The sequence below is a fragment of the Microtus oregoni genome, unplaced genomic scaffold, assembly GCF_018167655.1.
Source record: "Microtus oregoni isolate MIOR12 unplaced genomic scaffold, Mior012 000016F_ref0000370, whole genome shotgun sequence".
NCBI lineage: Eukaryota > Metazoa > Chordata > Mammalia > Rodentia > Cricetidae > Microtus > Microtus oregoni.
Window position 1 is genome coordinate 24,853,038 of NW_024543075.1, and position 14,820 is coordinate 24,867,857.

Genomic DNA, 14,820 nt, shown 5'->3' on the forward strand with positions numbered 1-14,820 from the left:
CCATCACGTATGTGCATAAACACCAGAACATATAAGTGCAGTCACAGCCACAGGAACACACACATGCACATACAAAGAATTAACACAGAGGATATAGAAAGAAACACTACAAAAAAATCACTAACATTCATTCAGCACAAAAATACAAACAGTACAAACATAAAGGACTTGAATGGACATTTCTCCAAGAAGTTCCACATGGCCAGGAATTACATGAAAAGGTTTGTCATCTCTAACCACTGGGGACATGTAAATCAAAGCCACAGTGATGGAGATATCTTTTCATGCCTGGCAGGATGGCTGCAAATAAAAATAAATAAGCTACAAGCATCTGGGAGGATGAAGAAATCAGAACCCTTATGGACATAAGGACTTGCTGGGACGCTTAAGTGATGCAGCTTGTCTATTACAATATTTTGGTGGTTTCTTTGGGAAAAAAAACATAGACTCCATATGTGATCAATATTCTAGCTTCTACATATATACTCACATTAACTGAAAAGCAGAGATTTGATCAGATATTTATATGCCCATCCTCATTCAAGCTCTCCAGCAACAGATGAATGGATAAAAAGGCAGTATAATCACACAATGAAACATAATTTGCTTTGATATAGTAAATATTGGGGTTTGTCTTAGTGTTTCTCTTGTTGTGAAGAGACACCATGACCACAGCAACTCTCACAAAGTAAAACATTTAATGGGGGAAAGCTTACATTTTCAGAGATTTAGTCCACTATTATCACGGTGGGACATGGAGGCAGACATGGTGCTGGAGAAGGAGCAGAGAGTCCTACCATCTTGACCTGCAGGAAACAGGAAGTGGCCTGACACTGGGCATAGCTTGAGCAAAGGAGACTTCAAAGCCGGCCCCCACAGTGACACACTTCTTCTAATAAGGCCACTCGTCCTAATGCTGCCACTCCCTAGGAGCTTACAGGGACCAATCACATTCAAACTATCATAGGGTGGGAGAGAAGGGTCAGCAGTTAAGAGTACTTGTTGCTCTTGCAGAAGACCTGAGTTCACTTTCAGCATCCACATAGCAGTTCACAACCATCTACAACTTCAGTTACAGGGAATCTAACACCCTCTTCTGACCTCCGAGGGCACCAGACATGTGTACTGTACACATAGGCCATCTAGGGAAAACATCCCTGTAACAGGCTTTCTTGGACTGTCAGCCCCCAAACCATGACACAGAGACATGTTATTAGTTATGAATGCTTGGCCTTAGTTTAGTCTTGTCCCACTCGCTCCTATAATTTATTTTAATCTGTTTCTCTTCATCTATGTTTGGCCTCAGGACTTTTCCTTTCTTTCATTTTATATTCCTACTTTCCTGCTTCTTCCATGTCTGGCTGCCTGGTTGGCTGGCTCCTTCTCTTTCTCCCTTATTCTCTCTTCTGAAGCCCAGATTCCTCCTCCTACTTTTCCTCTCTGCCCACCAGCCCCACTTATCCCTCTACTGCCTAGCTATGGGCCTTTTCAGCTTTTTATTAGACCAATCAGGTGCCTTGGGGAGGCAAGGTGAAACAAATCTAACACATCTTTAAACAGTTAAACAATTATTCTGTAACACATATGTAACACATCCTTTCTTAAACAAATTGTCTATTCTACACATAAAATAAAATAAATAAGATTATAATTTAACAAAAATAAATTAAAGAATCATTGACAAGTACAAAATTGGTGAGTCCTGAAGATACTATGCTAAGTGAAATAAACCAGTCACAAAACAACTGACTTCTATAATGTGTTTATGGTAGTCGCACATGGAGACAGAAAGTAGGATGCCAGTCATGTAAGGAGTGAGGAAGAGGAGGACAAGTTTTTGTGAGTAGTACCAAGCTCCAGTTCTGGATAAAGGAGAACTGGATATGAATAGTATTAATGCTGCCATGTGAATGCACTGAAAACTACTGAAATGTACACTTTAATGGTTAATATGGCAAACTTTATGTTTAACAACAAGAAAAAATATAGATACCAGGGATATAGCTCAGTCTATGAAGTTCTTGCTATGCATGTATGAGGACCTGAATTCAGATCCCCAGCACCCAGGTAAAAAGCTAAGCATGGTAGCTAAGGCCTACAATTCCAGTACTTGGAGGTAGAGAAAGAGCATTCCTGGAGCCCACTGGCCAGCTGGTCTAGCCAAATTGGCAAGCTTCAGGTTCAGTGAGAGACCCGTCTCTAAAAAGCAAGTAGAGAGCAATTGAGGCAGACACTGAGCATCACCTCTGACCTCCACCTGTACCCTCAGACATTTGAGCACACATGAACACAGACATACACACCTAAATGAGTATGTAGACACTATGTGTGTGAATGCATGTATGTGGTAAAGGATCCGGGGTGGGATGGATGCTCAGCCATCAGTCACCTTCCAGGCCCCTCAGAGGCAGAACCAACCAGGTCATCCCTTACACACCGAGCATTCTTCTTGACCTAAGCTTCCCTTTCTTTCACTTTCAGATGAAATCAGGAACGTAGAAGAGGAAGACAGCGAGTTCTTTGAAGGTCTGTCAAGTCAGCAAATCTTCCTCTGGCTGCAAGGACTGTTTCTCTTCTCTTTGGTGTGGACAGTGGCAGGTACCATCAATGCTGAGAGCAGAAAGAAATTTGATCTGTTTTTCCGCAACCTGATCATGGGCATAGATGATCGTTACCCAAGGCCCAAAAGTGTGAAACTCACCAAAAACAACATCTTTCCAGAAAGAGGTATTTACATCCTGTTATATGAGTTTAAAGCATGTCACTCAAACGCAACTTGATGTGTGGGCCATGTAAGCGTTTATCAAAAGCTAAGGAGTAGGGAGTGAGCTTCTTCACAGCTGACCCACATAAGACATGAGGGGTCCTAAAACACAGCCTTATGGGACATTTAATTACTTTCTAAAACCACAATGACAGTTTATTTTGGAAGGTGTTTGGGATGCGATTGTTTTATTTTTGTGAAAATTATCCATCATTTCACCACCCAGTAAAAGGAAGAAATACCTCCATTTTGGTTTTTCTGTTTTCTAGCCCCGATCCACACATTCACATGCTTCTTGTTTAGCAACCTCGTCATTAGTACTTCTTTTAACTTTGTGTTATGATATATATTGAAGGATTTACAATTTTTGCTTTATTGTCTTCAAAATAGCTACAAATATTCTTTGACATAAATCTTTACTAAAAGAGTGGTAATTACTTAATAGTGACTTGATTTGGGGTTAGTGAGATGGCTCAGCAGATAAAGTCCTATGTTTTTTATTTTAAATTCTACATGTTCACTTCTGATAGACAGGAAAGCAGTTGTCTTTGTACCTGAAGCCTTGACATATTACCAATGAGTTCCAGAAGAATTTCCATGTCATCCTTCTATCATGTCATATGACTTCATTTCTTCCTGCCTGATGTTTTGGCTCTTTATCTCATTCCATTATCTAGAATTTCTAGAATGACTTTGAATAGAAGTGATGAAGGAGAATCTTAGAATCCTAAAAGGAAAAGCTCCCCAACCTAGGAAGAAGATATCTAGTCTTTGTCTTAAGTACTGTAACATGAGGGCCTGCAGTTTCTGTCCCGCTCAGTTCCCCACAGCTGTTTAGCCCCAAAGAAAATCACACAGAGATCTCTATAAGTTATAAAGCTGATTGGACCATTAGCTCAGGCTATTTATTAGCTCTTGTAACTTATATTAACCCATTATTCTGATCTATTTTTGTCATATGGCTCTGTACTTTTTTCAGCTGGCAGGTCACATCCTGCTTCCTTGGTGGTCTGCACAGGACTGGGCAAGAAAGTACCACGGCATCTGTGCTTGGTTGGGGTGTGTTCCAGCTATTCCTAATTTGCTGAGATGTTTTATCATGAGTGGGTGCCTATTACTTTTCTGCTGCCGTAATGAAACACCATGACCAAAAGCAACTTGGGAAGAAAGGATTTATTTGGTTTACATATCCTGAATCACAGTTGTCTTGGTTAGGGTTTACTATGGCTGTGAAGAGACACCATGACCATGGCAACTCGTATAAAGAAAACATTTAATTGAGGGAGGCTTGCTTACAGTTTCAAAGGTTCAGTCCCTTGTAATCAAGAAGGGGAGCTGCTTACTCGGACTGGAACATGGCTCCCTTGTTGAATTACATCTTCACCAGCTTTCTATTTTCCTTTACTGCCTAAGCTTGGGTGTCCTTGAACTTGATCTTTAGACCTGGCTGGCCTCAAACTCAGATATCTGCCAGTCTCTGCCTTCTCAGTGCTAAGATTAAAGATATGCACCACCACACCTGGCTCTAAACTTTTCTTTAATTCCTTTCTACAAGTTGAAAATTTGTGGTGTGGGATCTTACCCTGAGGTCACCACTTGCTTTATTCCATTTCTTAATTTTTTTTAGCTTCTTGAATATAGGCTTTCTCTCCATTCCACTTCCTGGTTCTCTTTTTCTCCTCAGAAGGTACTTTTTATAATTTACACTGCTCAGCTTGCTACTTTTCATTATAAATCTTCATTAGAGTTACCACTAATATCCACATGACAGAGTCTATAATAGGCTGTTTGAGATTTCTTCCGCCAATGAAATTAATCCAAAATTCTTCACATGAGCCTCAAGCAGACTCTTCAGCCAAGGACAAAAGGCAACCATTCTCTTCATCAAAGTATCACAAGAACAATCTCTAGGCAACATACTAAAATTCTTCTCTGAGATTTCTTTATTGAACCCCCCAACAATTCAAATAGCTTTTAGCACCTCTGTCTTCCATGATCCTGCTATTATGGCCCATTAAGGAGTGCTCAAAACATTCTACTGCTTTCATAACACAAGTACCAAAGCCCAAATTCCTCCAAACGAATACATGGTCCAGCCTATCAGAGCAGTACTCCATCCCCAGTACCAACTTCTGTCTTAGGGTTCTCTATCACTGTGAAGAAGCACCATGACCACAGCAACTCATATAAAGAAAGCATTTACTTGAGGGGGGCTCACTCACAGGTTCAGAGGTTCAGTTCATTTTGATCATGGCATGGAAGCATGCAGGCAGATGTGGTGCTGGAGCTGAGAGTGCTACATCATGCAGACAACAGGAAGTTGACTGGCTGGCACACTGAGGAAATCTTGAGAAAGTGACCTCAAAGCCCGCCCCCACAGTGACACACTTCCTCCAACAAGGCCACACCTCCTAATAGTACCACTCCCTTTGGGAGTCATTTTCTTTCAAACCACAACAGTCCATTGAGGGAATCCAAGGCAGGAGGCAACTCAATAGGGAAGGAACCTGGAGGCAGGAGATAATGCAAGGGCCATGAAGGAGTGCTGCTTAATGGCTTGATTCTTATGGCTTGCTCAATCTGCTTTTTTATATAATCCAGGACCACCAGCCCAGGGGTGGCATCAACCACAGTGGGCTGGTTCTCTCCCATCAATCATTAATTAAGAAAAAGCCCTACAACTGGATCTTATAGAGGCATTTTCTCAGTTGAGGCTCTCTGTTCTGATGACTCTAGCTGTTGTCAAGTTGACATAAAACCAATCAGCACACTGATGCCTTATCAGCTTGACACATAAACACATCACCATTAAGCCATAACCTTTCATTTCTTGTTTATCCCCAAGATCACACGCTGTCAACATTATAAGACATTTTACATACTTAAAAAGTCCCACAGTCTTGCAAATTCAAATTCTTTAAAAATTCAGTCTCTTTAAAAATCCAAAGCCACTTTTAAAATCCAACGTCTCAGTAAAACTCCAAAATATCTTCAAAAGTTCAAAGTCTTTCAACTGTGAACCCCAGTAAAATAAAAAAAAATTAAATGTTTTATTGCATAGGGAATAACCAGGGCATCAATCTAAATAAAAAAAATTCCAACAGTGTAAATAACACAACTCCCAATGTCTGTGAATGTGAGTACACAATCTTTTGGACTCCTCCGAAGGCACTCTCCTGCCTCTACTCTCTATAGTACACACAGCTTGGGCCTCTCTACTCCATGCCTGCTCCTATTCTTGGAGGCCTTCCCATAATACTGCCATCTCCAAAATACTGAGGTCTGTAACTACAACTAGGCTGCACTTTCACCCGTAGCCTCTTCTAGGTCCCCTTCATGGTGCCAAACCTCAAATGCTCTCCAATGACCCCTTCATGTAAAAATGAATACCACCTGAAAGTCTCTTACACATTAACAAATTTGGCTGCCAGCTCAAGATAAAACCTAGGCAACCTCTAGAATATGGCTTCTACGCACTGACCCTGAACAAACACTTCCCAGAAGATTTCACCTCAGCAGTGCTGGTCTCTTCCTAGAAATCATTGCTCATTCCTCAGCTCCAGCTAACCAGAATCAATTGTCCCAACAGAGCAAAGGTTTCACTTCATGCTGCTGGTCTCTTGTTACTCACAGCTGATTCCGCAGCCCAGCTAAGCATAGACCACAGATTCGTTATTAAAAATAACAATGGCCCTGAGACAGTTTCTAAACTTCCCCCGGAACTTCCCCAGGCTTCCATCATCTTCAACATCAACATTCTTATTATCTAAGCTCCTACAGAACAGCCCTCTGAGCTCTCAATACTCAATGGATTTTCTAGCCCACAGTTCCAAGGTCTTTCCACAATCCTCCCCAAAATAACATGCTTAGGTCTGTCACAGCACAACCCAACTCTCCTGGTACCAATTTGTCTCAGGTACTTTTCTACTACTGTGATGAAGCATCATGACCAAAAGCCACTTGAAGAGTAAAGAGTTTATTTCCCTCACAGTTCCATATAACAGTTCTTCCTCAAAAGCAGGGCAGGAACTGGAGGCAGGAGCTGATGCACTGCCCGTGGAGCAGGGCTGTTTACTAGCATGCTCCTTCTGGCTTGCTCAACCTCGCTTTCTAATCTCGCTTTGTGTTGGATTTATCAAATTCTATGAAAATCATATGGCACGTGATTTTTCCTTTTTTGCATGTTAATAGCATGAATTACAGTCAATTTCCAAATGTTGAGCCAGCTGTACATGCTTAGAGTCAGTCCCACTTGGTCAATTCGCTAATTTTGTTGGGGCCTATGTATGTGGATGAGAAATAGTCATCCTTTGTAAGATCTTTGGCTTTAGCGTTTGGATGATGTTGACCTCACAGAAAGAAGTGTGTTTCCTAGAAGAGATGATGGACATTTGACATAATTTCTGAAATCTTTGACAGAGATCACCAATAAACCCATGTTACCCTTCTATTGTGTTGTTTTTTGTTTGGTTGGTTTTGAAGGCATTAACTGTGGATTCAGATTTGGGTTTTTTTTTTTGTTGTTGTTGTTGTTAATGAATAAGGACATATACAAATTATCTATTTCTTTTTATGTTAATTTTGATAGATTATCTCTCAAGGAATTAAGCCTATCTTATTTAAAGTATCAAATTTATGGGATACCCTTGTTCATGCATCCCTTCACTATCCTTTTAATCTCCAGGGAATTAGCAGCAATGTCCTCTCTTTTACTCCTGATATAAACAATCTATCTTTTTCCTTTGTTCTTGATAAAATTGGTCTGAGAGTGTATTAGTTTTATTAACCTTTTCAAAGATTAACTGTTTTTGATTTTGGCCATTCTTACAGGTGTAAATTGGAATCTCAGAGTTGTTTTGATTTGCATTTCTCTGATGACGAAGGATGTTGAACATTTCCTTAAGGGTCTTTCAGCCATTTTAGATTCCTCTGTTGAGAGTTCTGTGTTTAGGTCTGTACTCCATTTTTTTTTATTGGATTATGTGTTCTTTTGGTGACCAATTTCTTGAGTTCTTTGTATATTTTAGAGATTGGACCTCTGTCTGGTGTGGGGTTAGTGAAGATCTTTTCCCTGATGACAACTTATGCTGGAGAGGCTGTGGGGTAAAGGAAACATTTCTGCATTGCTGACGGGAATGCAAGCTGGTACAGTCCCTTTGGATATCAGTGTGGTGATTTCTCAGAAAACTAGGAAACAACCTTCCTTAAGACCCAGTAATACCATTTTTTGACTATATATCCAAAGGATGCTCAATCGTGCCACAAGGACATGTGCTCAACTATGTTCATAGCAGCATTGTTTGTCATAGCCAGAACCTGGAAACAACCTAAATGTCCCTCAAGCGAAGAATGGAAAAGAAAAATGTGGTACATTTACACAATGGAGTACTACACAACAGAAAAAAATAACGGCAGCTTGAATTTTGCAGGAAAATGAATGGAGCTAGAAAACATCATTTTGAGTGAGGTAACCCAGACACAGAAAGACAATTATCACATGTACTCACTCATAGGTGGTTTTTAAACATAAAGCAAAGAAAGCCAGCCTACAAACCACAATCCCAGAGAATTTAGACAACAGTGCAGATACTAAGAGAGACTTACATAGATATAATCTACATAGGAAGTAGAAAGTAGAAAAAGACAAGATCTCCTGAGTAAATTGGGAGCATGGGGACCTTGAGGGATGGTTGAAGGGGGAAAGAGGTAGGGAGGGGAGCAGAGAAAAATGTAGAGCTCAATAAAAATCAATTTAAAAAGAAAAAAAAGATTAACTGTTGACTAAGGCCTCTGTCCCACCCAGTCCTGCAGTTCAAGTAGAGGCAAGGCAGTCACATCTTGTTTCCTCTGTGTCTGGATGAAAACCGCAGACTGAAACTCCCCTCTTCTCAGAATTCTCATTGCCCTGCCTATATATCCTGCCTGACTACTGGCCAATCAGCGTTTATTTAAAATACAAGTGACAGGGTACAGACCATTGTCCCGCAGCAATTAACTGCTTTGGGTTTTGTGGATTTTTCTCAAGTAATTTTCTGCTGCCAATTTAATTTTTTTCTGCTATAATTTCATTATTTATCTTGGATTAAGTTTGCCCTTATTTTTCTAGTTTTCTAAAATGTATTTCCATTGATGATTTTTAGATATTTCTCTCTTTGCTAAAAATCTCATGGATTGCTTCCACCACATCCCATAGGTATTGAAACCTATTTTAAATTGTGTTTAGGTCATAATATTTTTTAATTTCTCTTGATACTGTTTTCCTCATGTGTATGCAGTATATGTCTGTGTGTATGCATGTGCACATGTCTGTGGATACCTGTGCATATGTGTGTATGGAGATGCACAGTTGATGTTGGTTATCTTTGGTTAGTCTCCACCTTATCTATGGGGGCAGAGTCTCTCACTTGCACACAGAGCTTGTAAGTATAGTTAGTCTGTCTAGCCATCTTGCTGTGGGAATCCCACCTCCACCTTCTGAGTGCTGAGATTACAGATAAGCCACCAAGCCCAACCTGGCATTACATGGGATGCGAACTCTGATCTCCATCATTGCTGGCTTGGCAGCAGCAGAGTTTTAACCTCTGAGCCCTGAGCCATCTCCTTAGCCCTTGGAACTTTTTTGATCCGTGTGTCAGTTTCATCTAATCTTGAAGGACTTCAAGATTTTCTAGCTATCGTTCTCTTACTGGTTTCTATTCTAATTCTACTGTGTTCCAGGAGTATATAGTGTATAATTTCTATTATTTTAAATGTGTTAAATGTTTTATAGCCAAGAATGTGGCCTGTCTTGGTGAACATTTCATGCAAGTTTGAAAAGGATGCATCGTCTGCTGTTCTCAGATAAAGTGAGGCATAAGTATCATGTACATTCAGTTGGTTGACGATGGCCGTGTTCATTTTAACTACCTCTGACTCATTTTCTCGCTGTTAGTGACTGATAGAGGCTCTCAAATGGTTCCAATTATAATATGGATGTACCCGTTTCTTCTTAGCACTATCCACTTTTCCTTGTGTGTTTTGTCATTCTATTCATATTTGAAATGTGCAAACAGAATGTAATTAAAATTTCTTCTCTCTTTAGCTAGAAGTGAGGCTGAATTTTATATATAGTGGTAGCTTGTTGTTCATGTGTTCTTTATTTAATGTTCTCTTGTAGGTTGTGTTTTGTTTTTGCTTTGACACACTATGTCTAGACATAGGTCTCTTTTTATTCGTTCTGCCTGGAATTTGATGCTTCTGTTTAGTCAGCGAGGGAAGCTGTATTTTCTGGCTTCTGTATCTATTATATCACATTTGCTTGGTTTTTGTTCTGTCCTTTTGTGGTGGGTTTTCATTTTAGTATCAGTCACCCACAACTTCAATTAGCCTCCCGTCCACCTTGAATAATATTAATCAAACCTTTGCATAGTTTGTTTCCTGCCATTTTTTAACATAACGATTAAAAGCAGAGCCCAGAATAAAACAGCCGAGGATGGGATTCTGGCTCCCACACTTACTAGTTGGCGTACTTGAAGCAAATTCCTTAGCCTCTCTCTGTTTCCACAGTCTAAAATATGTACAACAATAATAGAGCATGTCTGTGGTGTTCCTGGAAGAATTAAAGGAGTAATTGCATATTAAATACTTAAGATACTTTATAGTATAGTGATGCTATATAGTATAATACATAGCATAACTGTTATAGTTTTATATAGGTATCATATAATAGTGTGAACCAAGTGTTATCAATTGCTGAGCATCCCTGTCACCCTTGTCATTGTTCCTGGTAGACTGGACATCTCACTTGTGATTGCACCTTTCCATCTCGTCTCAGCTTATTTTCTCCTTCTGATTTTCTGTTCCTGTTTTGTTTTTGTTTTTCTAACTGATGCCTTTTGCAGCTTGCTAAGGATGCTAAGCCATTTCCTGATGCTAGGCCACATCCTGAACACATTTCAGGGAGGCACCCCTCAGGTTGGCCCCCACTCTTCATTTACACTGCATTTCCATATATTATTTTCTGCTTTCCTCTGCCCTCAAGGTGAGTCTGTGTATTCTCTGTGTCTGCAGACATGGGTCAGGAGTTGCCTTTGACTCCACTCTTGGTCCACTCTGCAACGGCATCTTCCCTTCCTCTTTGCATCAAGAGGGCCAGGGACATAAAGAGTTTCCACTCTCTTCCCAGGTAACTTCTTCTAGAATGTCATGAGCACTCTGATGACCTCATCTCCTCTTTCTTTGTCCTTTCAACTGTGTAACACCCAAGAATTGCCAGAACACATTGTCAACTGACTTCTTCACATACTCCATGGTTGTAAGCCACCCAGTAGCTTTGATTCAGAAAGGGCTTTAGTGGACTGGGGATGTGATTCAGTGCCTCAAGTATTTGCCACACAAGCAAATGAAGATTGGATCCCCAGAACCTACATAAAATTCCCAGTATATGGGGCAGGTCATCTAGAGTTCCAGCCTCAGAAGGTGGAAACAGCAGATCCCCAGAGCAAGCTGGTTAGTTAGACTAGTCATATTGAAAATATCTGGGCTTGATTGAGAGAGCTTTCTTCAAAACCAATAAGAAGGAATCTATCATAATTTCCAACAGCAACTTTGGGCCACAGGCACACAGGTACCTATATAGACACACACACACACATGTGAACACACATATTCATACATACCATACACACATATACATAAAAGAAGTAAACAATAAAAAGCTGTTGGCAAAACTAAAATGACCCACCTCGAGTAACCACTGCGAACAAATGTTTAGAAAATTAACTTTACTTTTGTCCCCATGATAAATAACTACTCTCTTCCTGATAGTTTTCAAACTTATCGTTGATTTTAATTATGATCCAAATAAATAATATTCATAGGATATCTTTAAAATGAATCCAAGGGACTGTATGCTCTAGATTAAAGGACAGTCGATTGGCTGGGATCCAGTGACAACATATGATCAACTATTACCATCTGTTAGAAGCAGCCTTTTCTGTTTGTTTGGTCTGTGTGTAAGGATTCTGTGGCTCCGTCCTTTGGAGGCCACCTCTCTGAATCTACAGTGCCATTTGCTATGACCCTCTGCACCCCCCTTTCTCACTGTGCCCCACAATCCTCTTGTCCTCTCAACTATGGGAAAATGGTGGAGTGAAGGGGGAAGAAGGGGATGGTTCCTCCGTCCTCACGGAACAGTAGCTGACAAGCAGGAGAACAGCCGCCTAATTTTCAGTACATTTTTGAGCAGTCATGGGAAAGAGACCCGGCTTCCTTTCCTTTCTTCCTGAGCTCACTTGATTCCTCTCTGTGCTAGTCGGTTTCCCATTACAGATATTAAGGATGCCTAAAAGGCTCAACTTAGAAGAAGGCTCACAGCTTTGGCTACCTCAGCCTGGAGTCATTTGGTGTGCGGCCTGAGATGAGACAGCACAGGGCACAGAAAGCCGCTCACCTCCTGGTGACCAGGAAACCAGGAGGAGGAGTAGGAAGAGCTGGCATCTGTGGGAACGTGTTTCCAAAGGCCTTGCTTCCTTCTACTGGATCCTGACTCCGAAAGGCTCCACCCACTTCCAATAGGGTTTAACACATAGGCCTTTGGGAGATGTTATTCAATCTGGTGCATCTTTTTTTCATCCAGTTCACCTGCTTTCTACTTAGAAGAGAGTCTACCAGGATTCTTTCAGTGTTTTCTCACAGGGACACGGTTCTTTTATTGTCTTTTGCCTACCTAAATAGTAGCAAATCAAGACACTCCTAACCAGACCCCACTTAACACCAAAGAGGTATGCCTTTAAGGGCTGGATGCACTTTTTATGTTATAAACTCTATTAAGTCATAGTTTTCATGTTGTGATTCCTCCAGTTAATTATACGAATCAGTGACTTAGGAAACTGACCCAATGCAGCCATCATCACAACCCGGCTTTATCACCCCTGCAAGATCCTTCGTGAACGTTTTCAGTTCATCTCTGTTCTCCTCACTCACGGGCAGCTGAGGATTTAGTAGTTCGTGTACGTGCAATTGTGTAATATATAGCCTCTGGATTTGGTCTCACTTTCTTATAATCCCCTGAAGAACCTTCAAATCCTTTGCAGCCTTCTCACAAGCATCAAGGCAAAATTTCTATGTGTAAACTCTGACGTCATGGGATGCTGTTTTCTTGGATTTTCATGACCTAGTGTTGACAGAGGCTGCTTGTTCATTTCCCAGTCACCCATACCAGAAATAATCACACACAGAAACTATATTAATTGCAGTACTGTTTGGCCAATAGCTTAAGCATATTGCTAGCTAGCTCTTATATCCTAAACTAATCCATCTCCATTAATCTCTGCATCACCACAAGGTCATGGCCTTCAAGCAAAGTTTCAGCAGGCTCCAGCAGAGACATCTGTCTCCTGTGGCGGCTACATGGCTTCTCCCTGACCCCACCTACTCTCTCTATTTATCTCTCTTCCAGCCTGGCTATATTCTGTTTAGCCATTGGCCAAAAGCAGTTTCTTTATTAACCAATGGCAATAAAACATTCATAGCATACAGAGGGGCCTCCTACATCAACCTAGGAACCATGAGGGTAAATGGATATTACCAATAAGAGCAAAGGAGTATTCTTTAAGGACAGCAAGCAGACCTTTGGAGGGATCTGTCAAGGTTGGGTTGGCATCATTGAGAGATCCTTGTCTATCAGCCAGGGTTTTTCTGTCCAGATAATGTCCCATTTCCCTCTGTCAGCTACCATTGTGTGACCTTTGAAAGGTCACTTATCAGTCGAAAAGTTTGCTTTATTCTTCAGGTGGGGAAGGAAGCAGAGGCGCTGAGATGCTCAAAGGTAACAACAGCATTTATTCTCTTTGATTTCTGCTCTGTTCTCCTTCTTCCCCTCATGCCTGGACCAGAGTTTGAATGACAGTCATAAGGCAAAGGAAACAAAAGTGATTCTAATGAAAAGCAGAGGCCTGGAACAGCATCGGCAGATGCCTTCCTGTATGCCCAGGGCTCCTTCAGATGCTTGACAGATACAGACGACTCCGTCCATCTCCACAGTGATTTTCTAGACCTGGCTTAGACTCAGATCCGTTTCACAGATGTGCAAAATGGTAGCTCTGGCCAAATTACATAGCTGGTAGCCCATTTTTAGTTAAATCTCTGCTCTTTGGCCTAAATGTTCCTGAATCAGGCCACAGACTAGTCCAACATCACAAAAGAAGAAGAAAAATATTACTGGCACATGCTTTTAGTCTCTTCTTACTTTCTTATAAAACTAAATCTCTCAAAGAAGACTGGTGAGAAAATGCCCTTAGTTCACACCCCCCCCGTTACAGGCATTTTAGTTCTCAAAATGTACTTTTTTCCTACGGCTCTGTCTGCTGTTACATCCTTTTACATAGTGTCCACAATGCTATATGTCTATTTTTAAACTCTACTTTTATTTTTTGTCAGTGAGGAGGATCAAACTCAGGTTTTGGGGGATATTAGACCCATGCTCTACTCCTGAGCTAAAACTTCAACCCTTGCTTTTGTTTTTGTTTGTTCTGTCTTATGTTTGAGATAGGTTCTTACTATGTAGTCCAGGTTACACAGAGAAACTCTGTCTCAAAAAAAAAAACAAAAATAGAAAAATAAAAATGTCATACCAGAGTGACTTCTGACTCAGACTGGAGAGATGTCTCATCTCAGAGGTTAGGAGTACTGGCTGCTTTTCCAAAGGGCGTGAGTTCAATTCCCAGCACCACATGGTGGCTCACAACCACTAGTAATGAGATCTGGTGCCCTCTTCTGGCCTGCAGGGATGCATGCAGGCAGAACACTGTGTACATAATAAACAAATAAATCTTTTTAAAAAGTTTTTAGAAGACTCAAGGATTGACTTGGATGTCTGGAGACAGTAGTGGAAGCGGCAGCCCAATCTTAGACTTCTCAGGGTACATGGATAGCAGCTAGCAGAGGAGGTGGACAAGGGCTGAGTCTTTACTTCGACAGCAAAGCAAAATAGGAAACTTGACCAAAATAGAACAAGGGGGTAAAAATGAAGTCAAGCGTGGAGGAGTTAGCATGGTCTGAGGAGCCCCTCCCTGCCA

General features: G+C 40.9%; 1 protein-coding gene across 2 annotated transcripts in view; it reads left to right on the forward strand.

The window, feature by feature from the left end:
- Dnah3 (dynein axonemal heavy chain 3) overlaps positions 1-14,820 on the forward strand; it is a 162,606-nt gene that overhangs the window by 88,422 nt on the left and 59,364 nt on the right. For both annotated transcript variants that reach the window (XM_041666669.1, XM_041666670.1), the window contains exon 40: positions 2,482-2,727. In XM_041666669.1, coding sequence (XP_041522603.1) covers positions 2,482-2,727 — 246 coding nt within the window. The remainder of the gene's footprint in view (positions 1-2,481; positions 2,728-14,820) is intronic.